This window comes from Zophobas morio, unplaced genomic scaffold, assembly GCF_036711695.1.
Source record: "Zophobas morio isolate AGI-343-1 ecotype UQ-CSIRO unplaced genomic scaffold, CSIRO_AGI_Zmor_V1 ptg000006l, whole genome shotgun sequence".
NCBI classification, from domain to species: domain Eukaryota; kingdom Metazoa; phylum Arthropoda; class Insecta; order Coleoptera; family Tenebrionidae; genus Zophobas; species Zophobas morio.
In genome coordinates, this window is record NW_026972111.1 from 10324777 (window position 1) to 10350698 (window position 25922).

Consider the following 25922-nt stretch of genomic DNA (forward strand, 5'->3'; position numbering starts at 1 on the left):
AATCATATGTCACAAAAACGGAGAACAAAATATTGTCCATTTGGACGCGTCTAATGTAGAAGCCGCAAACATAGACGAACAAACTGTACAGGAATTTAGTTCTGATGATGAAATACCCCTGGCAAAAAAATTTAAAAAAGAACTATATGTAAAACATACCAAAAGTCGTAAATGGGAAGAAAAAACGTTAAGACAAGGTGAAAAAATAACAATTAACAAATCTCGTTCCCCGGATATTGTAAAATTTATTATTGATAATAATGCGGAACCAGTCGAAATTTTCCGAACTTTTTTTGATGAGGAGTTTATGCAATTTATTTGTGATGAGTCTAAGAAATATGCCAAACTGAAAGGACATCACAATTTTGACGTTTCAACTAAGGAATTGTACATATATTTTGCAATTCTGTTACTATCTGGCTACATCAAAGCACCACATAGACGTATGTATTGGGAGACGAAGGCAGATTCTTACAATTCACTGGTCAGTAATAGCATTTCGAGAAACCGCTTCGAAAGTATTCATCGTTTTTTGCACTTTAACGATAATTCTAAGATCGATACCAAAAACAGATGCTACAAAATTCAGCCGTTACTGGATCATGTCAATAAAAAATCTCAAGAATTTTTTCAACCTCTGGGTAGTTCGTTTTCATTAGATGAGGCGATGGAGCCTTATTATGGACACCACAATTTAAAGCAGTTTATAAAGGGCAAACCAATTCGGTATGGTTTTAAGTTTTGGTGTCTTACTTCGTCGGACGGTTATCTTTTCAAATTTAATCCGTATTGTGGGGCAGGAGACAAAATTGAAGGATCTACTTTAGGAACAAGTGTAACAGAAAAATTATGTCTCAATTATATTCCAAAAGGTTCTACGGTTTATCTAGATAACTTTTTTAATTCCCTTTCATTGCTCCATAATCTTCGAGCTTATGATATAAATTGCGTTGGTACAATTCGAGCAGACAGAATTGATAAAGCGCCTCTCAAAGATCTGAAGAAAGAAAAACGTGGAAGTTCTTATGTGTTACAAGAAAAGGAAGGTAGTATTACACTGGTGAGATGGCATGATAATAATCAAGTTAATATAGCAACAAACCTAATTAACAATGACATATGCTTATCTAAGGGTTCGTGCAAGCGATGGTCTAGAAAGGATAAAAGTACAGTGTCAATTGAACAACCATCTTTGGTCAGCATATATAACCAAGGAATGGGAGGAGTTGATTTGTTTGATAAAATGAGAGGCTTATATCGCATTCGCATACGTTCTAAAAAGTGGTATTGGCCATATGTAAGATTTTGTTTTAACGGAGCAGTTGTAAATATGTGGATGCTGTATAGATTTGCACATCCAAAAGTTGGTTTACTAGAATTCGTTCGCAGAATAGTTTTAGCTTTGCTTTCATCGTCGCCACATTTGGGTGGACCAAAACCAAAATGTACTAAAGCCGTTTTGCCCGAAATTAGATACGATGGCGTGGATCACCTGGTAGATAGCAACAGTACTCAACGAAAATGCGGCTTTTGTGGGAAATGTGCTAAGTTTGTATGTGTTAAGTGCAATGTAGGCCTCCATCCAGCACATTGTTTTAGAGCCTACCACACACCATAATAAATATTTTGTGAAAAAAGTAGTATTTTTTTATTAATTTTTCAATAAAAGTTTTTTACACATACACTCTTTTGACCAGCGTATGAAATATCATACGATAAAATAAACATAGTTAACAAAAAAAAAAGTTGTTTTTTTTTGCTAGTTTGTGTTTAGAAGGGCTATTGCATTAAGTTTTGCTAATTTTTATCAAAATAATTAAAAAAAAATTACTCGGGCATTAATGGGTTAAAGCGCTCCAGTTATGAAGAAGATCATTCACACCATCTGATTAAATACTGCAAAGACTACGAACTGGAAAATAAGAGCACAGACGAGGGGTGTATATTAGAATTGGATCAAGATGCAGTTGTGTTAAATTTCAATTTCAATTTAAGTGACCATCTGAAACCATCTATATATTATTTGCTTGGAAGCATTATTTTTAAAATTGGTATCTCAATTGGCAGTACCGTTTCTATCGGTATCCACGCAAATTATTTTAAAATTACTTAATTAAAAATGGGTATTTACCCCAAGAAAACGCGTCAGCCCGAGGCAATTTTTGCGTCATTCTGAATAATTTCTTCAAATACAAAAGTTCGCAAGCAGTGAAAGAAAAAACCCTTGCAAGAAATCAACATTCTCGCAGTTTAGTGATGTTTTGTGATTCCCTGCATACAGGAAAAGTAAGTAGAAATATTTTTTTCAAAGAAGATATTTCTGATTCACCAATATCGTCTTCAGAAGAAAAAACAAGTATTTCGAAAAAAAAAAGTGCCCAAAAGTAGAACGCCATGCGGGAGCAACAATCAGAGTTTAAAGGATGGTTGGAGCCCCAAAAAAAAGGACCCACTTTTGCTCATTGCAAGGCGTGCAACAAAGATTTTATTTGTGGTAAATCCGAAATTGTAAAGCAATCAAAAGGACAATTGCATTGTAAATTAGCCATATCTGTTCAAAAACAGCAATCTTTACTTGAAATGTCTAGTTTTACAAAAAAAAAAGCTTTAGAAACTAAAATAAAAACTGTAAAAATTAGAATAGCTGCAATTGCAGATGAACATAATATTGTTTATAATGCTTTAGATCATTTATCTGAAATTATTAGAACTACATAGTTTCACAGATTCTGAAACTGCAAAAAAATTTAACAATAATCGAAAAAAAAACAACTGCCATAGTAAACAATGGATCATTTTTTTTATACCATCACTACATTGGTTTGTTAAAGAAAAACTGTGATTGTTTACATGAATGCCTCTTCTTACGTCAGGTAAGGGAAAGTGTTGTGAAAGAGTTTTATAATGTAAATTTGTAGGATGTCAGACACAAAGAAAGGAAGCGCCAAAACCACGCGCCAACAGTATTGTTTGTTTTTAGAAGAACTGCAAACGAATAAAGATTTTAGAAATAATAAGTATAACCCTGAGAAGTAAACGTGCAGTTTAGGGCCCTATTAATGAGCATGCGCGTCCCCGATCTACGGAGCCAGTGTTCCCAACTGTACCATAATTATGGCATTTGTATCATATTTTACCGCCTTATACTATACACTATGTGCACATTTTCGATCTCTGTGCTTCTGGCAATACCTTCATGAAAACAATATAAACATGGTTATGAACTAAAACATGTTTTTATAAATGTTTGCAGTGTTTGCAATTTTCTCGACTCAGTTGATATTTTTTACAAGCCATTAATTGTAAGGTGAGTATATTAATTACAGAGAAGATGAAGAATTAGAATGTGTTACAAATGTGGCTTAATAATGTGTTAGATGAGGTTGATATTATTGTTTATTTTGGATTTATCCCAATCAATTTTGAACACAAGACCAAGGGAAACGAAGGAAAGGGAAGAAAATTATTTAAAGCTGGTCATGTGACCAATTTAAAAGAATGCTGGAGTGAAATTAGAGCTTGTGTTATTAGGCAAACAAATGTATCGCAAAAACCATACAAAGTGACTCTGAAGGTAATGAAATAACACAACCACACCAAATACCTGATAATTAATTGCGGGAATGTTGCAGTTGACAAGCAGAAGAGAGGTTTCTTCAGCTAGATGTGAATGCAGCGCAGGTATAACAAGGTCATGTAAGCATATTTCGGCTGTTGTATTTGCGGTAAATGAAGAAGATAGCACAACCAAAACATCTTTACCTTGCGAATGGAATAAGCCAAGCTCATCAAAAGTGGTGCAAATGAAATACGGAAAATGCAAGAGGTTTGCTGAAATGTTTCCTTTTCCTAAAAATCATACTCGCAAGAACATACAAGAATATTCAAAAAGAGATCTTCTTTACAATGTCTCTAATATTCCCTGCATGCTGAAGACAATGCTTTTGTCATAAATGAAACCGTCTTCAAATGAAGGTCAAAGGTGGTATAAAAATAGAGGAAATAAGCTCAATCATCATGGCTCTGCAATTTTTACAATGTGATACCACACTATTTTAGTGGGTAGGTTTTGGCTTTGTGTTTTCAGGGATCAAGGTGAAATGGACAATTCGTTAAAAGAAAAGTGGAAAATTCTTGTTGAACGACACGCCTCCTCTGATGTATTAATTGCATTAAGTGAGTCATGGATGGAGGCACGGAAATATCGAATAACAACGTCGAGGTGTTATGGTCTACGCAGGTCTTCCAAATTTGACTGGAAAGAAAGAATTCAAAAGTATTTTTCGCCTACACCTTTTCAAAACGCCTTCACAGCGCATGGAATGCAGTGGGAAGCGGAAGCACGAAGAGTATACTCAAAGTAAGAAATGTATATTATACTAACCAACATTGAACACCGAACATGAAGGTGGGTGACAGTGACTTTGCTACTTCAGGGGATATTTCACTTTGTAAATGGAAAGACAGAGGAAAGAAATCTGTAATTATTGTCAATTCTTTCATGCTCCAGTTGTTTTGTCAACTGTGGTCAGAAAAAATAAAGAAGGTAAAAAAGACTACAATCAGTATATGGGGGGAGTCGACAAATTTGACCAAACCTTGACATACGACAATGTCATATGGAAGAGCCGCCGTTGGTGGATGAGAATATTTTATTACTTACTAGATGCGGTGATTGTGAACAGTTTTGTCTGTCATAAATTTGAAGCTGACAAATCCAGAAAAAAAGGAATGAGTCAACTTTCCTTTCAAAGTGCAGTAGCCGATCAGCTAATAAAAGACTTCAGTTCTCGACAAAAACAAAGACCTAGAGTCGTAATTATTAGTACAAAAATGAAAAAACCTTCAGGGCGTGCAGTGGGGATAGACAACTCGGTGAGGCTTGCAAACGTAGGAGTCCATTTGCCTAGAAAGGGAACTGTCCGAAGATGTGCTGGGTGTAGCACAAGAGCAAAACCGGTACGTTCGACATCATGACAAGAATGTGGTGTCGCATTATGCATAGAATGTTTTATTCCATTCCATAAATAAATTTTAAGTTAATTATAGACTTACATACTTAATTTTTAAACCATTTTCCCAGTTAAAATAAATAAAATATGATGTTACTCTGATGTGGTCAAATTTTTAACCACAACTCAGAGACACTTTTCTCCTACAAAAAAGTTCTGTGGTCAATATATTGATATATTTCAAGAAATCAAAAAAGGAAAGCCAAATTTGTGGCGAATGTCACAAATATAAGTGCAAAAACCATGCTGATATCAAAACATTATGTTCCAATTGTGTTAATAGGTAAGATCTAAAACATGGTCGTCAGTTTTTTTTTCTTGTAATGCTATGTTTTTTATTGCAGGGATAACCCTTAGATATCAGAGATGCGGAAAATAAAGGATTTATATTATTTTGAAAAATCTAAACGACAATTAGTTCACACAAGAATGAAAGGTGTTTTTCCCTGTTTATGTTTTTTAATTATCAGAAGATGTGTTATTTTTAAATTTATCTTTACTTTTAAAAATGTCAATTAATAGAGTAAAATATCCTTTAAAAATAAACGTGTGTAATTTCTGTCTTTAAATATAAAAAAAAATAGGGTCAAATCTGACCCTACCATGTTGGGAGTGTTAAAATATTTCACCATGTAGTTACGGGTTAATCTTGTAAAAACTTGTGAAATTTAAAGGTAACGAGTTAAATTCCTAAATCCACCCGAAATGTGCAAAATATCATGAGTTTTTACTTGTGAGTTATCATTGCATTCATATTTTTAGATTTGCTTATACAGGTGACTCAAAAAAATTAATGAATGTATCAATTTATTTTATTGATTAAATCAGGAACGGCTCACTCCATTTTCACAGAAAATTTTGGGAATACAAAACTGTTATTTTTAGAATTACAGTGCACCAATCGAAGTTGATATAAGTGTCTTTGCAAAAATGTTGATCACCTCATCACAAAATTCTGCAAAGTAAAAACCCAACTCAAAAATGCTGGATTTGTTTCAGTGAACTTTAGGTGCGAGGAAAGTTCTGTCGAAACAGATTTCGACCAATTTTCTTCCATATTGTAGACAAAGTACTCCTTGGGATTCCGTATTTTTTTGTAACTACACCTTTTTTGCCGCCTTTTAATATATCATTAATTATATTGCTCTCTTGGCGTAGATTTAGCGTACAAAGTTTTCTTTTCGGCATTGTGCTGCCAACTGAAACAATTTCATTTAAATTTGCCCAAGTCTGCAAGAAGTAGAACCAATATTGTTTTGTCTGCTCAATAAAACTATAGATATTATTCTACAACTTTGTATGTGTGTAACATTATACCTGAAAATTCTATTCGACTCAAAGAAAGTAATTTATATTGGTTCTGATAAGGCACGTCTACAGATTTGTGTTCGAGTTGGAGATAGTTCGACTTGGGATTTTCGAGTTTGAAAGTAATTTTTACATGTAAGTGCTACTACTATTCAAAAAATTCGACTTGGAGAAAAATTCTACTAAGAGGAAGGCCGACTGTATTATTGTTTTTTAATGTATTTTATTATAGAATTGTTTTGTTTTTGTAAGTTCCAAAATAAATAATTTACATTGGGAATTAGTTTTATTTCAAGCAAAAATTTAGGAAGAAACGTTATTTTTATTTCTAAATGTTGGCGACTTTTGACGACTTCGGATTGGAAGTCTGGCGACATCAAAGTCTAGAAACCTGACAGTCCTGTAAACGTCTGATTCAGATTGTAGTTAATTTGTTTATAGAAGTTATAGTTGTTTAAAAACATGGCGAATCGTTGCCCACATTATCATGCATGTTTTATTATTATTTTAATTTTATATTTTATCCTCAACCGAGCACGTTAAACTACGGTTTTAAATCTCCAAGTACATTATTTATACATCATTTTCAGTTAAATTCCTGAGTTTGAATGAACACTCGTTCAAAATAGGCAAGTCTCCTCTACATGCCTTACGATTTTTTATACATATATCATGAATGTATGAATAACTTACGGGATATAACTTACCTGAAACTGTGAAAAATGATGCAATTCTTGAAAGCGGCACGAACAAGGCACAAAGAGTCATTGTCACCACGATTTAACATTTCTGAAGTATCAACGGACGTTGAATATCATAACGAAATTAGAACGACACAACGACAAAATGCAAATGTTGCACATCTTGTTAAACAAAAGTGTTAAGTGTTAATTAAAATTTGAAAGTTCTAAATCCACGAACCGGTACACAGCTTAACAACGCTTACAACATAAACCGAAAGAACACCTGATCATAACCATAACCACAATCGTAACTTCGCAAATACAAACTACTTTTTTAGTTTGGACATGCGCAAATGGCGTAGCCAACCTCGGGTGTGGTAAGTAGCGTCAACTGCCTAATACATAGAGTCCAATATTATGCAATATTAATTATTTTAACAATAAATAATTCAAGAAAAACAGTGACTCGCCTTGTCATAAATATAATATGCTACCACACCGAGGTTTTTTATTGTTTTACTATTATACAAGTCTGAATTGTTGGTTGCATACTTCCCCTAATTGAATTTTATAGGTACTAGGGACCTTAGATCATATAATAAATAGATACCAATACTCAAACTGAAAGTTGTGACTAGACATGAAGCTATTTGTTGTCGTTTTCTACGTCAAGGGTAGTAGTATAATGCTGTCCTTGTGTGATCACCACCTCTTCATCTTTGTTATATGCATTTCATCTGTATATGTCTATTTCACTTCCATCCTTGTACCGCACCAGCGCAACAAATCGCTTTTGACAGATGTTTCTTCTAACCTCTCTTTTGAGTTGTTGTACAAAAAACAATTTTAGAATTTAGAACAAAGATCCTATTTTAAGTGATGTAGTCATAAAGGATCACAATTGCTGCCCAATAATTTACTATTCCTTTTGTTATCTACTGTGAATTATTTATAAAATCAAGCTGTCAACATCTTTCTTCCGAAGTTAGTTCAGACATACTTCCTAAAATTTAGGCGCGCAAAATTCAAATAGTGATCAGGCAAGGATAGCTTCATTGTAATCCCTCCATGCACGAGAGAGATGTGTGACAGGAGGATGTCGTCACAGGCTGTCCTAGGGAAAGAACACGGCATGGTGGTATCTATTTATTATATGATCTAAGCTAGGGACCTACCTATTCATGTGAATTTTTCAGCTTTTACTACTGCGTACTCTATTTAATTTTTTTTTTTTTTCATTTATGACACTCCTAAACTGACACAGCGACTTTTGCACCCTCTAAATCCAGGACTGTATCTAAATTTTTTAATGATATGGACGCCACCATCCAACAAATTATTTTAATCAAAATACATAGGTATGAAGTCCAGGACAGGGATCCCGTTTCCGTCTACTGGTGTCTGACGTCTGTCCAGATTTATTATTATTAATATTATTATTATTAATGATATTATAGTTCGATCGGGCAGAGGGAAATCCGAGGGGTAAACCGCCGACCATCAAGTGTACAATTGATTTCCTTTTGACAATGATTTCCCCCGATTTCTTTTGATTTCCTCTGATTTCCTATGATTTCCTGTGATTTCCTCTTGATTTCCTATTATTTCCTTTTGATTTCCTCAAAATTTGTTTACATAATGTACTACAGGGCAATTGTAAACTTTTTTTTAATTTGACTTTTTTGTTTTGCCGATAATAATGTTGAATTTAAACCTTTTTTTTACCAAGTGTTTACTAACGTACGGTGACTAGGTAAGCTGGAGTGCTTTCTCTTTAGACGAAAAAAAACAAATAAATAAAATGTATTGTGCTGCTAAGCAACAAACTGAAATGTTTAAGAAAAAAAATCTGATTTTACTTACAAAAAGAACGCTACTCTGAAATCGAGGTTTTAAATGTCTAAATCAATAGAGTAAGTATACGTTCGAATTTTACACTTTCTTGGGTCAAATGTTTGTTCTAAAAGTGGACATATGCAATATTCTAGATTTTTTGCACATTCAGTCAGAAAATCTTATGGTCTATTTTAATTTTGAAATTAAAAATGTCTGGTGTGTACAAATTAGTTCGTTTAAATCACCCAAATATTTAATAAATTATATTATATATTATTATTAATTTTTTAATAAATTATATTATGAAATTTTGCTTTTGACTTTACGAAATTAAAAGTACATAAGGCCAAGGATATTTTTAATTATGTCAGCAGTTACTACTTATCAGTGACTCATACTCATAAGGCAACAACGACTGGCTCATACGTTCACAGAGGTAATTAATGAATACCAAATAGTCCAAAATCATTCTATTAGGTTCATCTCTGTGTTGTGCATCCAAGATCATGTTAAAGTTTGACCTACTAAATCAAACTTATAATAATAACTTAAGTCATTACTTTTTAAAAATTGGGTTTATTCATTTATTATGGTAGCATAAACAGAAAAAACAAGTAGTTTCATTTATTTTATTAAATGTTAAAAAAAAACTGTAACTCTAAACATAAAAGTAAAGCATTCCTGTTGGATCATAACAAAATATCACAAAATAAAACAACTTCTTAAAAAATACTTACCCCATAACCTGGGTCGAGATTTGTGCATATATTGTAGATGATGTTGAAGTAAAAAACTGTGCTAAATTCTAGCTACCCACAAATACAGATGATAACACTTTTAGTTTTTTGTTCACAACTTTCAAATGAAGCATATTAGAAAAAAATTTTTGAAATGCAAAATTTAACACTTAAGAATTTTTTTTTGCACAATAAAGGAGTGGATAACCCCACTTGATAAATTTTCAGAGGTAATTTTCCCCTTTAAAAGTGTTCATGGGCACCTTGAATTTTGCACAGTTTCTTACTTTAGTATTCTCTACGATATATACTTGTACAAATCTCGACCCAGGTTGAGGTTACATTATCACAAATTTTAATCACATCACTTTAAAAAAACTAGAATGAAATCAAATATTTTTTCAATTATTTTTTTTTCAAAAACTAAACTGCCTCTTCTGAGTACCTGAGGTGGAGGCACTTTCATTATGTATTCATTTTCTTGGATCTCCCCCTGATCTTTAATGTCCGGAAACATAAAAGCATCCGGAATTTTTGGATTCCTTTTCAAAAAATCACAAAAAATAGGGTTAAGTGATAACACTTTACCAATGTAACATTTTTTGTTTTGTTTTTGAGTTGTTAATTGTACTCTAATATAATCGTCTATATTTAAGTCTGGTTTAGAACGATCAGTCTTACTATTTTCAGCCTTGAGATTCAAACGAGGATTCAAATCATCAGAATAATTGGAAGAATGCAAACTTTCGGTGTCCGTGCTGTCATCATATTCGATACTACTTGGGTTGTCTAAATCAGATGAGTCACTTGATATATTATAGCGTCTTTTTTGTTTTCCAATTTGGACTGGTTTTTGAATTTGAGATGCATCTTTATGTTGAAGCCAGGTATCTGTTTCTGAGTTAACTCTACTACTATTACATTTCTTATTTTGAATAAATGTTTCGAGACGATCCACACTGACGCGATCCTTTTCATTTTCTAACAGCCAGCAAAGTGAAGACTTTTTTATAACTTTTGTTGTATTATCTAAGCGTATTCTGACTAGATCACCTTTCTCAACAAAAATATCGTCACTATCAAAGCTTCTAAGATGTATGTCTCTGTCAAATTTCTTACATTCGTACGAAATTGTGCAAAGATCGCTCAGTAAATCTTCATATTGGTCAACTGGATCGTTTTCCAAACTTTGAAAACAGTTACGTTTCATGGCTATTTGAGAATTGTTGTAATTTTCAATGTGATCGCACTGTTCTTCAGTAAACATCTCATCTTCAACTTCGTCATTGCATTCATTGTCTTTACACGGAGACAAAAATACATAGTTAAAATCTATCACTTTCATCCCTAAATCTTCAGTGTCACGCAGACAATCCCGTGAAGCTGATTCTGCGGTGCTTTGTATATCTTTATCTGAAATGTTTCCTAAGTCATCATTTTTCACAAAATCTCTCTTCATGATTGAACTTTTTTTCCTGATTTCTCTAGGAAAAACGAATTTTTTATCCAAATCGTTTTTAATGTTGTTTATAGTTTGCAGTCTGTCACTTCGATGCAACATATCTCTTATACTAAAATTAACAATTGTGCTAAAAGTTGAGGTCATTGATCTAAGGCTTCTAAACATACTCTCACAAGCTAAACTTCCAAGGCAAGAACATATCATCAGTAAGATTTTTGCACGACCTGAACTTAATGAGTTTGGTACCTCATTTCACAAACTCAATTTTTAAAAACTAATTTGGAGTGAAATTATAAATTTGGTTTGTAGGTGTTACAGCTAATATCCGAAATACGTTATTATGCATAATAACTAGATATTTTAGGAATTATGCGTAATAACTAAACTTGTCAGTTATTATGCATAATAACCGGAAACATTAGGAATTATGCGTAATAACTGAATTTTTCAGTTATTATGCACAATAACGGAAACGTTTAGGTAATATTGATAATAACTAATAGAGGAACAGGAATTATGCATAATACCTGAAACATTAGTCATTAAGCATTTTGCCTAGTAGGCCAGAGCCGATAATTTTTGAGAACAAAAAAATTTAGAACAGGATGATACCCATTGGAAAAGGAAGAAAACATAACAAAAATAAAAGGAAAAATAATTTACGGGAGACCTGAGGTCGGGAAGTGGAAGAGGGTGAGCTTTTAGGGTAGAAAACGGTTTATCACGATTTCCGGCAAAACTACAAGTCCTATCGCAAAAAGTTAAATAGCAAAGTTCTAGGTAATAAAAGGGCCTACAGCTTTTGTGTTTAGACTTTTTTTACATAACCTCAAAATGTATGCGAAAAATGCAAATAACCGAGTTTTTGGTTTTTTATTTTTATCTCCCTACAAAAAAGTTTTTTTTTCACGGAATTTGGTGAAAACTTACCTATTCATGTCCCACACTCACTGTAATTTTTTTTATTCAAAATATTTATTTTTACCTATTATTTTGATTTAATATCGAAAAACCACCCTAATTTTCAATCGAAAATTCTCACGTCAAAATATTTGCTTTTTTAAAAAAATCGGTGTGCTTTTTGTTCATTGAAATCTCTACTTTCTAATAGTGTAAAAAAAAGTATACATTACTATGGCAAACTTTCATAGGAAATCCAAAAAAACGAAAAACTCGAATTCGAATTTTTTTTAATCATGTAAAATTTTGAGCTACTTATTAAAATTTACACTTTAATTACTCGAAAAAAGTAAGATTCATGAAACAAACGCCTTGTGTTGGTGGGAGATTGGTCAATATGAAAGATGATTTAATTCTTGCCAATTGATTTTCGAAATCTTAATTGATTCAGTGTTATATTGTCATTTTTACATTTATAAATATATGTATTTGATTAATTGTAATCAATTTTTTGCGATATCTTCTTTGTTTGCATGTTTTTTATAAAAAATATTGACCAATTTTGACAAATTTTTATCGTCTAACTAGCAGACGCAGCAAACGTTGTTTTGCCATATAAATTATTTCTAGTGAATATTTTAGTAGTTAAATAAAAAATTAAATCAAAATACATAAATAAATTATAATTAAATTAAATTATAAATTATACATAAAAAATTATCGTACGACAATGATTATATTCAACAGCCATCTTGAACCCTGCCTTGCATATCTGTGGATGACAGTAAAGATACTAATATCATTACTACAAAATGGGGGTTGGTCGTAGAAGGGTGAAAATTTAGGGTTATATACATATATTTTTTGAAGCCAAATCTTAAAAAAATATAAATAACAAATTTTGTCCCAAAAATAAAAAAAATAGGGGTATAAAAAATAGTTTACGACCTATTCTCAGATCTACCGAATATAGACAGAAAATTTCATAAAAATCAGTTGTATCGCAACCAGAAAAACAATACAGAAAAGGAACAATATTTTTGAAAGATTCACATTTGAAACTATTGGACGTGAAAAATAGATCTTTTACATTTCCAGAACCTGGTTTGAGAAAATAAATGTCATAATTATTTGAATTCAATTGATTCAAAAGGACCAAAATATCTTGAGCCACAACTATGACAGTTTTATTAGTATCTCTGGCAGTTTCTATCGAGATCTTAATTATGTCAGCATCAGCATCTTCTTCTGCTTGTTTACAGGAAGATCCTTGTGACTGTAGATTCCAAAAGTTTCTTTTAAATAAGTCAATTTGTCACGATTCTCTTCAAGTAACTCAGCCTGCACGTGTATTTTTATAGACGATGCTGTTCATTCTTCTGATGGGCTAAAATTTTCCGTAGGCCATTCAGGTATGCAAGTTATCTTAAAATAGCAATGAATAGGCATCTATGCATATAATTTAAAAATTATCCTACAACTTTAACAAAATATTGTAGATGTCTTATAAAGTATTAACTGTATTAACTTATTTGGTTGCTAATTATATACTATATTTCGATTTGCAATTTTTTAATTTATCAATGTAACATGGAACATTACGTTTTTCGAGTAATTAACGTGTACATTTTAATAAATAGCTCCAAATTTTACATAATAATAAAAAAACAAATTTTTGAATTCGAGTTTTTTTGTTTTTTTTGCATTTCCTGTGAAAATTTGCCATAATAATGTATAATTTTTTTTACACCTTCAGAAAGTAGAAATTTCAGCGAACAAAAAGCACACCGATTTTTTTAAAAAAGCAAATATTTTGACGTGAGAATTTTCGATTGAAAATTAGAGTGGTTTTTCGACATTGAATCAAAATAAGGGAAAAAAATAAATATTTTGAATCAAAAAAATTACAGTGAGTTTGGGACATAAATAGGTAAATTTCGTTAAAAAAAATGTGTGGGATATAAAAATAAAAAACCAAAAACTCGATTATTTGTATTTTTCGCATAAATTTTGAGGTTATGTAAAGAAAATGTGAAGACAAAAGTTGTAGATCTTTTTATTACCTACAACTTTGCTATTTAACTTTTTGCGATAGGACTTGTAGTTTTGCCGGAAATCGTGATAAACCGTTTCTACCCTTAAAAGCTCACCCTCTTCCCCTTCCGCACCTCAGACCGCCCGTAATTTATTTTTCCCTTTATTTTTGTTATATTTTCTTCCTTTTCCAATGGGTATCATCCTGTTCTAATTTTTTTTCACCCTTTACCATTTTCAAAGACTTCGGCACTGGCCTGTAACATGTCCAGCTGATTTCAAAAAAACGAGACAAGATGAGCAATTCAGGTTCTCATGGATCAATGAAAAGCAATGGGAATATGACTTTATATAACTGTAATTTGTCCCTTTTTTTTAAATCAACTGTACATGTGATATGTAGGGGAAAGTGAGGCAGGATGGGTAGCTTTTTGGAAAATATTATGCATAATTCCTGTTCCTCTGTTAGTTATTATCAATATTACCTAAAAGTTTCCGTTATTATGCATAATAACTGAAAATTTCAGTTATTACGCATAATTCCTAATGTTTCCGGTTATTATGCATAATAACTGATAAGTTTAGTTATTACGCATAATTCCTAAAATGTCTAGTTATTATGCATAATAACGGATTTCGGATATTAGCTGTAACGTAGGTATAAAGCAATATAATGTATCATTTCTCATCGGAACTGCACTTGATTAACTACAACTTTAATATTTGTCAAGCTGAAATATCATGCTGTCAGTTAATGATATTATACTGGAATTTTCTACCATTATGCCCTTAAAAGGTTATTTAATCTCCACTTTTAAGGTTAAATTGATATTTTCTTTATTATGATGAATGCTATGACTTATGTCGTACATGTTACGTTTATTAATTCTAGAAAATATCTAGTTTACCTAAATGGATTTGCTATGATGATTTTGGATTTCCTTTGTTTTCTTGTTGATTTCTCGTTAATTTCTCATTGATTTCCTCTTGATTTCCTCTTGATTTCCTTTTGATTTCTTTTGATTTCCTTTGATTTCCTGTGATTTACTGTGATTGCCTGTGATTTCCTGTGATTTCCTTTGATTTCCTCTGATTCCCTTTTTGATTTCCTGTGATTTCCTTTGATTTCCTCTAGCGTGTACAATTGATTTCCTCTGCGGTTTACCCCTCGCATTTTCCGTTAAGAATTTGCCATAAGCTTTTTTCAGTAATTTACATACTCTTTTGCGACGATTTCTAATACTACCATGAGTCAATAACGGCACGATATCACTTAACATTGAACAAACACCTTGTACATCGTTAGTATATTTATAAACTAAATTCAGAGTGTCTCTTTCACCTGTACTTTCGTCCATAAATTCAACAGCTTGAGTAAAATTCAAAGGATAATGACGGTCCAGGTTGTCAATTAAATGTTTTACCGGCAACAAAAGTTCAGGAGTAGGTGTCAAACTTTCGGTAGAATCAGAAGCTCTAATTTTTTTAACCTGTCTTTCAGCAAGGGAAGAATCATTATTATCATCGGAAGACTTAACCGAAAAATCTAATGGATTATCTTCAACAAATGCATCGTCAGTTGTTTGTCGTTTGTTACAGCAGCTACGCCATTTTCAGCTATAGCTATATACAATTTGTTTCATTGTATTTTAAGGACAAGGGAAAGTCTCTCCAAATTACTTTAGACCAATTTTTTCATTCACTTCTTCTGAAGCAGCTTTTCCACAGAGGTTGCACAGAAATCGATTATTCATATTCAACGCAGACGTCGAACGGGATCAAGGTGACACGACGAGACGATCCTGACCTTTCTCTTTTACCCTATCCTTGCGTATACCCTCTTGTTTAACATACCAATGAAGGGTGTGTAATTGATCTAATTTTGTTCAATAGAGCAAAATCTAGGCCGAGTGCACCGTAATGACAAGCGGGAACACTCCCTGTTTCCTAGGTGATCTAAGCATCTAGCTAAGTATTTAAAATCAATAATTTAAACCAGACGCTGCAGAAATGCATTCATTCAGCCTTGACACCTGTTGTCCAACGCACTGTGATGTGTCTGTGAATAAACTTTGAAGAAGTGAGAATTTTAGTTAATGAATACTGTCGCTAATTTCATACACTATTTTTATTAAGGTAAGTTCGAACACTACCAGGTTTTATAAACAAATAATGATAACAATAAATCAAGTTATTAAATAGTGAATAGTCATTTTGAACATGATGACTATCGTTCAAAAAAGGTATTAGGTGTAATAGCGTAAAGTGTTGGTTGCTGAAATGTCAACAGACCTGCATGTTTTAAAGTCCCTGGAACTCGCTTTCTTAAAGATAATGTAGTGTTCAAATCAAACTCCAGTAGCGCGCCATAAATTATTGTTGTTAATGTTGTTTACTTTTCAGGCAACGAAAGTTCCTGAAACTCAAGTAAAAATGGCTCACTGTCCGCCCGGAATCACTTGTCTCTCGGAACCAGAGTCGTCCGGAAACGACTCATCAGAATCTATATGTCACAAGAAAATGGTCACTGTGAAGGACGCACGATCTAGCAAACCTAAACGTACAATGAAGAAAAGCAAACCTATTCGAACCAACCTCAACTTAAACGAAGAGTTCCAGAAGTGCAGGAACGAAGGTTTGAAACGTCTGGATCTAAGTAGATCTAACATCACGCAGTTGCCCTCCACAGTCAAAGACCTCTTGCATTTGTCAGAATTGTACTTATACGGGAACAAATTGACTCATTTACCAGCGGAAGTCGGTTGCTTAATGAACCTCCAAACATTGGCTTTAAACGAAAATTCCTTAACAAGTCTACCGGATTCGCTAGTACATTTGAAAACGCTTAAAGTACTGGATTTGAGACACAACAAGCTTAATAACATACCCAAAGTTGTGTATCAAATTCCGTCTCTGACTACCTTGTACTTGCGATTTAATCGCATTAGATACATAGATGACGATATTAGATTTTTGACTTCACTTATCATGCTGAGTTTGCGCGAAAACAAAATCAGAGAATTACCAGCCGGTATTGGCAGGTTAGTTAATCTTGTCACGTTTGATGTGTCTCACAATCATCTTGAACATTTGCCGCAAGAAATCGGTCTGTGTGTAAATCTTTCTACCTTGGATTTACAGCACAATGAACTGTTAGATATACCTTCCTCTGTTGGGAAACTGCGGCAGCTGAATCGTCTCGGTTTGAGATATAATCGGCTGACGTCCATTCCTTCCACTTTGCGCGACTGTAAACTTTTGGATGAATTTAACATTGAAGGGAATTCGGTGTCCCAGCTACCTGAAGGTATGCTTTCGAAGCTTACAGCGTTAACAAGCGTTACTCTGTCAAGGAACAACTTCCTAGCTTTTCCTTCCAGAGATCCGTTCCAGTTTGTCAACGTGGATTCGATTAATTTTGAAAACAATAAAATCGATAAAATACCTTACGGGATTTTCTCTCGAGCTAAATATCTGTCTAAATTTAGTATAAAAGATAACTATCTCACAGCATTACCTTTAGATGTTGGTTCCTGGACTACCATGGTGGAACTAAATTTAAGTACAAATCATATACAAAAAGTACCTGATGCTATTCAGTCACTCAAATCGCTGGAAGTTCTAATATTATCAAACAACGTTTTAAAAAGCATTCCTTCAAGTATTGGATATCTTACAAAATTGAGAATTTTAGACTTGGAAGAAAACCAATTACTAGAACTGCCGAGTGAAATAGGGTATCTGCGAGATCTTCAAAGACTGATGTTACAAAGTAACCAACTGATTTCCCTGCCTAGAGCCATAGGTCATTTAACTAATTTGGTTTATCTTAGTGTTGGAGAAAATGCTTTATGTTCGTTACCCGAAGAAATTGCGACTCTAGATAGTTTAGAAACTTTGTATCTTAACGACAATTCGTTGCTACATCAGTTACCATACGAACTAGTACTGTGCTCAAATTTACAAATAATGAATATCGAGAACTGTCCCTTGTCTAGAATCCCCAGCGAAATTGTAGCAGGAGGACCATCCCTTGTGATACAGTATTTGAGAACGCAAGGGCCTTATTGGAACGCCTAATTAAGTTTAATTAATGTGAATTAGGGAAGTTTAAATAGCTTCTAGTTTTAATACAATAATAAGTAAAATTATTTTTTTAATTTTAGAGTTATATATTATAAAAAGAAAATGGTAGCAGTTTTTATATCGCTGTTGAGTCAACAATTATAATGTGTGATAAATTTTTTGTTTCCTCTAAGATTTCTCAAGAGGTTTAATTTTTATAATTTATTATTTGAACAAAAACGTTCGTTTTAGCTAAAATTAAAAAAATTCGAATAATAACAACAGAGATTATCACAAAACGATGGACGGGACAGTTTTTCAAAATTGGGTTAATCTACTTATTCTTGCTTTGAACAAGTTGCAACAAGAATATCTCGTGGTAATGGACAATGCACACAAATTTTTACAAATGTAATGCACCTAGCATCAGTTTTCCACCAGTATGTCTTCCATTAACGATTAGTTACTAGTATTATTAGTATTACATTCGCTTTTTAGTTAAAACGTTATTTTTAAGATTTATTTACTTGAATATTCAGTAAAATCATGAAGTTCTGAATATTTAATTAATTAGTTTAATAATAGTGTTTTTTGACGATATTTAAGAGGTTAGATTTCTGACACAATCCTTAATTTAATTAAGTAACAGATGATGACAATCCAAATCGACTTAAAGAATGTCGTCTTTCTTAAGAAATTTTAGCTTACTCACAACCAAGTTGTTAGATTTTCATAGCCAAAATAATCATGAATGCATTATAGCCCTTGGAACTGCTTTGAATATAATTTTAATGTAATTGGTTACGCTATTTAAGCTATTTTCCAGTATTAAATACGTTACAACCATCGTAATACTGTAGAAAACATTATAATACCTACAGCGGATGTTCAATTAAAAGAGGCATCAAGTTAGCGTTGCATTTTTTGATAAACGAAAACGTAGCGGAAAACGTATGCGTTTTATTAATCTACATTGTTGTACGCAATTGACATTTTCGTGTTGTCAGCTGTCATCGATTAAATTTTAGGTTTATTACAGACGTACTTCACAATGTTTACAATAAATCAAGGCCAACTTGATGATGAAATTGAAAGCCTATTTTAAGAATAACGAAAAAAAAATATTTTGGTGCCCGCAATAAGACACGAAATTTCTACTGACCTAGCGCTAATTATGATATAACTTATAAGTTCGTCATAGGTTGTTTTCGTTTTTTAAGATTAACTTTAGTTTCACAGTTTGGAAGCAGACTACATAACATGTTACTGGATAAATTGTGTAATTGTTAAAGATCGTTTTAGTCAATATGAAATCAGTATATTATTGGAAATACCTATATAAAAATTTTCTTAATTTTGGATTTTAATAGACAAAAGGGGTCAAACAGTGGCGTTTACCTACTACTTTCTCGTTTCATAAATTAGTTGTTTACGAATCTACCTCATTTATCTACGCTTGAAAACTAAATTACGTTACGGCGGGATTTTTTAAAACTATTAAGTAACTGGACAAAAGAAAATAATGACGTTTTATGAAAATCAACTGTACAAAACTAACGGAATTTTAAGAAATATGTACAACGACGTGAATACGAAAAAAGTGGGTCCAAAATAGAGAAAGATGCCAAAAATAGGACATCATCAGAACAAAGCAGCAAAATTGACGAAATTTCACAGCCAACTTGAAGTTCGTATAATCACGTTCTAGAATCAGTTTTATAGTCAATTAAATTTGTGATCGTGGGTGACCATAAAACAAATAAACTTTGCTTTCACACAGTTTGTACAAGTATAGATATTCATATTGTTACGATTGACGGGCGAATAATAAATCGGGCGTTGGTAAAACTCAAAAATTTATTTCTTCAGGTCGAATTACAACACTATCTATTGCGACGAATATGTACAGAAATTATTTCGGCGCTCTCGACTGTCTTCACTGGATGAATGAATCCATTACCTACGGCCGCCTCTATTTAAACCCATAGTCTCTGATCGAGATCCTTCACGAACATCCATCGCGACTCCGCTTCGAGACTCCCCTGGACGCCGCTTCGAGACGCTCCAGACCTGTCTTTATGCGCCCGCCTCTCGGCCGTCAACAGCGATGATTCACCCATCAGCGCCGTGCGTACGTCCAGAAGGCTCTCGACCGCCATAGGCGTCGTACTGGGGCGGCGTAAGGGTGTATTTCGTAACACTGCCCCCCTCTTCAAATCCGATCGTCCCGATCGGAAGCGTCTTCGTTGTTTCCTTCGTACCGTTTTAGTCGATCGAGATGAACGATCTTCATCTTCGTCTTTGGTCCACGTTGGATCCGATAAACTACGTCATTTATTCTAGTGACGATAGTGTATGGACCTTCCCAGTCAGGAGCCAGTTTTGGGCAACGTCCCTTCTTCCGTCGGGGGTTATACAGCCACACTAAGTCATCTTCCTGGAATCCGCCACAGTTGGCCTTCACATCATAACGGGTCTTCATTCGGTCACTGGCAATCTTGATCCGGCCCCTCACTAGTTCATGCACGTTGACCAACTTCTCTTTCAGTTCGTCCACGTAGTCACGTACTTCCATTGGTTCTTCGGATGGCAATCCAAAGACTAGGTCACAGGGCAGCCGCAGTTCCTTCCCAAATACAACGTGAGCAGGTGTTTGGCCCGTGGTGTCGTGGATAGCTGCGCGGTAGGCCAGCAGGAATAGTGGAAGGTGCTGGTCCCAATCCCTTTGGTGCTCTTCTACCACTTTCGAAAGGTGTTGCTCCATAGTCCGATTGAACCTTTCCACCATGCCGTCGGACTGTGGGTGTAGTGGCGTTGTCCTTGTCTTACGTATTCCCAGTAGCTGCATCACTCTTTGGAAGACGTTGGATTCGAAATTGCGTCCCTGGTCTGAGTGAAGTTCCAAGGGGACGCCAAACCTACTGATCCAATTGTCAACCAGTACTTTCGCGACCGTGACGGCTTCCTGATTTGGAATGGCATAGGCATCTGGCCACTTGCTGAAGTAGTCGCTAGCCACCAGGATAAACTTGTTGCCGTCGTTTGTTACAGGGAACGGACCGGCCACATCGATGGCGATTCTTTCGAAAGGTGCCCCAACATTATATTTCTTCATCTTTCCCCTCGCCCTGGTATGAGGACCTTGGCTGGCCGCACACGTCGTACACTTGCGACACCAACTTTCGACATCGTCACGATGACCTACCCAATAAAACCTCTCCCGGATTTTCGACAAAGTTTTGTTCACTCCGAAGTGGGCTCCAGATGTTCCGGCATGAACTTCCTCTAAGACCTTGGAAACCTTTACCTTGGGGAGGACCAGCATCGTCTTAGAGGTACGCCCATCAGGACTCTCCCACTTTCGCTTCAAGAGCCCATTTTCCATGACCAAGGAATCCCATTGGGCCCATAATGCCTTCAAACTGGGGGATTGGTCGGACAATTCTGCCCAGCCGGGTCGTTCGACTCCTTCCTCCTTCCACTTTAGTATTGGTCCGATTATGTCGTCTGCTTCTTGCTCACGCTTTAACCGCGCCGTTGTCCATTCTTCATCTTGCTCAAAAATCGTCCGACGAACGGGCAGGTTCCCTTCTTCCGCGTCGATCCTCTCGCAGTGCTTGCACTCTCCACACGGACGCCTTGACAAAGCGTCAGCGTTGTTGTGAAGTCGACCCGCTCGGTGTTTGATCCTAAAGTGGTACTGCTGTAGTCTTTCCAGCCAACGCGCTACTTGGCCCTCGGGATTCTTTATCCGCAGTAGCCACGAGAGGGCAGCGTGGTCGGTCCTGATCAGAAACTCCTGTCCGTATAGATACTTGTGGAAGTGGTTGACGGCTTTGACAATGGCTAGCAGTTCCTTCCTTGTGGCACAGTAATTTCTTTCTGGCTTGGAATGTAATTTGCTAAAATATTCGATAACCCTTTCCTCCCCATCTTGTATCTGCGACAATACGGCCCCAACTCCCGAGTTACTCGCATCGGTATCGAGGACGAACATTCCTTTGTCCCTGGGGTAAGCCAAAATGGGGCTGGTGCACAAAGCCGTCTTCAGTCTTTTAAAGGCCATCTCACATGTACTGCTCCACTTGAAAGTCGCCTTCTGCTCCGTCAGTTGGTGTAACGGTGCTGCGATGTCGGCATACCCTTCTACAAATCGTCGGTAATATGTGCAGAGTCCCAAGAAGCTTCGTAGTTCATGCTTGTCTCTTGGTATGGGCCAATCCCGGATAGCAAGAACTTTCGTCGGGTTGGTTTCTATTCCTTTCTCCGACACGATATGGCCCAGGAATTCGACTCTTTTCTGGAAGAGCGAGCATTTCTTGGGATTTAGTTTCAAACGAGCCTTTTCCATTCGTTCTAGCACCTCCTCGAGATTCTTCAGATGGTCGTCAAACGTTTTGCCCATAATCATGACGTCGTCGAGGTATACCAGACAGGTCTTCCATGTCAATCCTTTTAGCACCATCTCCATCAGCCGCTCGAATGTTGCTGGCGCATTACATAACCCGAAGGGCATAACGGTGAAGTGATAGAGGCCACTTCCGGTGGAGAACGCAGTCTTTTCTTTGTCGTCCGGGTGCAAGCCTACTTGCCAGTAGCCACTCTTCAAGTCCAAGGTCGAAAACCACGCCGAGCCGGATAAGGTCGTCAAGGTATCGTCTATTCGAGGAAGGGGGTAACTGTCTTTCTTCGTGACGTCGTTCAGTTTCCTGTAATCGACGCAAAATCGGGTAGTCCCGTCCTTCTTGGTAACCAAGACTACTGGAGATGACCACGCGCTGTTGGATTCTTCAATTACCCCATCTCTCAACATGTTGTCCACGAGTCTTGTAGCTTCTTCTTGTTTGGCTAGGGGTAGTCTTCGAGGAGCCTGACGGATCGGTTGCGTGTCACCAGTGTTTATTCGGTGTTCTACGATGTTGGTCTTCCCGAATGGTTCCTCCTCTGAGGCGAAGACATTACGGTGCCTACGAATGAGTCCTTTGGCCAGTTTTCTCTCACGAGCAGACAGCTGGTCCCAGTTGACCTCCAAGCCTTTGGTATCCCCGTCCTTAGACTCATTCTCAACGTCTTCTTCCTCGCAGTTCAACACTCGGGCGACTGGCTCACACATTCCAATAATCTCCCCTTTTCTAATATTGACTGCATTGGGAAACACGTTTGCCACACGTATGGGTATGTCACGGTCGGTTTTGACTAGGGTGCTCGCGATCAGGAGCTTGTGGGTCGAGTCACTTGCCGGCTGCACCATCCCCAAACTGTATCCGGGGTTTGTCTCTACTCTGGCGGGAACGATGACTTCTGCATTACCATCTACCTTCGTTGTCTGACAGACCACTAGTCTGACCGTTGCAGCTTCCACATTCGGACGTCCCAGCACAAATTCTTCGGCTCCAAAACGCAGAATTTTCTGTTCTGGATCGATCATTAAACCATACCGGCTGATTAGGTCCATTCCCAGAATGAAATCGTCAGCGATTTCCGCCACCAGAACTTCATGCCTTATTCGGAGTCGACCGAGCTCTACATTCACCACCGCTGTACCCAGAACCGGTGTTGTTTCTCCCGTGACCGTCTTCACATTCGTGGCGGTACATACTGATTTAATCTGACAATTTTGTAACCTGGATCTGCGTGCAAGGGACACTTCGGCTCCTGTGTCGATGATGATCTTCGATTCCCGTCCATTGATTTTTCCGCTGATTGTCGGACTATCGACGCTCCCCGCGATACTTCTAACCATTACAGTTGTTGGGGCTTCTCTTTTAGCAGCCAGTACGCGCCCCGAGATACCGACTGCCTTTAGTTTTCCTGCTCCTGATGTAGAGGAGGTCGCGGCTGCGATCTCCTCATCGGCGCTGGCGATCTAACACGGCAATCCCTCCTAACATGCCCTTGACGCCCACACCTGTAACATTCTAGGCGCCCTCCATGTTGTCTAGAACTGCCCGTCTTGATTTCGGCAATTATTTCGCGGGCGAGTTTCTCAAAGTTCTCGCTCATTTTGTCGAGACTCTCTTGAATAGGGTTTACTTCGCCCTCAACCCCAATGCCTCGTATCTTAACGTTGGAACGAGGTGAGCTGTTGTATGCGGCGTCCACTTCTAACGCTCGAATCAGCGCCTCGGATGGTTTCTTGAACCCGGAGATTTGCAGGACTCTTCTTACCTCACTATCTCTTACGCCGTTTACGAAGGTTTCTGCTGCCAGTCTGTCTTGGAAGTCTTGCGGAGCTTCAGGATAGGCGAGGTGTACCAAACGTTTAACATCAGCCGCAAACTCCTGAAGAGATTCACTACTCTTCTGAATCCTAGATTTAAGCTGCGCTACGAAAACTTGCCGGAGGTGTTCATCTCCAAATCTGAGTTCGAGGGCGGTCGTCAAAGCGGTATAGTCCTTCTGGTTCTCTTCTGATAATGTCTGTAGAATCTCCAGGGCCGCACCTCGTAGTGCTACTACCAAAGCGGTCGCTTTCTGTTGGTCATTCCAGCTATTCGACAAGGCCGCAGCTTCAAATTGCTTCTTATAAGTAGTCCACGACGTCTGCCCATCGAAAATAGGGGGTTGAACTCTCACCGGACTGAATTCTGCAGGGGTCGCAATTGTAGGTCGTGGTGTTTGCAACCTTTCTTCGAGCTCCTTGATCTTGTTTTCCATTTCATTTCTCATCTCGTCCACTTCATTTCGCACGACTTGGAGGATTTCGCTTCGGCTGTTCAAAAGTGTAGTTTGCATAGCTTTTAAATTTTCTTCCATTATTCTTTGATTTTCTTCCATTATTCTGCGATCTTCTTTTCTATTTTCTTCCATTATTCTTCGATCTTCTTTTCTACTTTCTTCCATTATTCTTTGATTTTCGCTCAACATTTTCATCATTTTTGTCAGTTGTTCCTCCATGTTGGCTGTTTGCGCTCTTGTGGTAGTCGGCATAAAATTTTTCTTCTAGAAACTTCTAGAGCCTTGGCAGATGTCAATTCTCGAAGCCAATGTCAGGTGATGAAAGTCTAATTCCGTTATTCCACTCTTACCGCGGGAGAGAATTTTCTCGAAAGTTCACTTTGTTCCGGTCTCCCCTAGTAGCACCAACCAAATTCGAATCCCGATTTATTTCACTATTAATCCCACTTCTGACACCAGTGTTACGATTGACGGGCGAATAATAAATCGGGCGTTGGTAAAACTCAAAAATTTATTTCTTCAGGTCGAATTACAACACTATCTATTGCGACGAATATGTACAGAAATTATTTCGGCGCTCTCGACTGTCTTCACTGGATGAATGAATCCATTACCTACGGCCGCCTCTATTTAAACCCATAGTCTCTGATCGAGATCCTTCACGAACATCCATCGCGACTCCGCTTCGAGACTCCCCTGGACGCCGCTTCGAGACGCTCCAGACCTGTCTTTATGCGCCCGCCTCTCGGCCGTCAACAGCGATGATTCACCCATCAGCGCCGTGCGTACGTCCAGAAGGCTCTCGACCGCCATAGGCGTCGTACTGGGGCGGCGTAAGGGTGTATTTCGTAACAATATTAATAGATTTCATGACAATGTATGATTATTAAATCATTCCAAAAAAATAAATAAATATTATTATATCATCATATACGTAAGATGCAGAACATACACTTCTTGTTGTCAAATTCCGCTGTTCTCTTGGAATGTTATTAAATATTGTGTACGTTTAAAAATGATAACTGTTAAAAGACTGTATCTCTACCACAAAACCCCCAATGTTACCCATATTTGTTAGTCGTTGAACGTTCTAATTGTGTAACATTGTAGTTAGAACTGTCTATCTTCATAATTTTTCAAATATCATAACTTTTACTTCGTATTTATTTGGTTTCACTCGATACTTCTACATTTCTTATTTAAATAT

General features: G+C 36.3%; 2 protein-coding genes across 2 annotated transcripts in view; one reads left to right on the forward strand and one right to left on the reverse strand.

The window, feature by feature from the left end:
- The window catches only part of LOC135123821 (uncharacterized), a 183826-nt gene extending 176526 nt beyond the window's left edge, over positions 1 to 7300 (reverse strand). Inside the window, exon 1 of the mRNA XM_064048696.1 lies at positions 7028 to 7300. Within this exon, the coding sequence (XP_063904766.1) occupies positions 7028 to 7088 (61 nt within the window). The 5' untranslated portion in view covers positions 7089 to 7300. The remainder of the gene's footprint in view (positions 1 to 7027) is intronic.
- An 8587-nt stretch (positions 7301 to 15887) lies between these two features.
- On the forward strand, positions 15888 to 18527 carry LOC135123555 (leucine-rich repeat protein soc-2 homolog). Its single transcript, XM_064048333.1, has 3 exons — positions 15888 to 15923; positions 15981 to 16108; positions 16376 to 18527. Exon 3 carries the CDS (start codon positions 16406 to 16408, stop codon positions 18050 to 18052), a length of 1647 nt encoding a protein of 548 aa, XP_063904403.1. The 5' UTR covers positions 15888 to 15923; positions 15981 to 16108; positions 16376 to 16405; the 3' UTR covers positions 18053 to 18527.
- Positions 18528 to 25922: the final 7395 nt, after the last annotated feature.

Bases quoted from the DNA above. Each gene is read 5' to 3' on its own strand.
- LOC135123555 (XM_064048333.1), top strand. From the start codon at position 16,406: ATGGCTCACTGTCCGCCCGGAATCACTTGTCTCTCGGAACCAGAGTCG.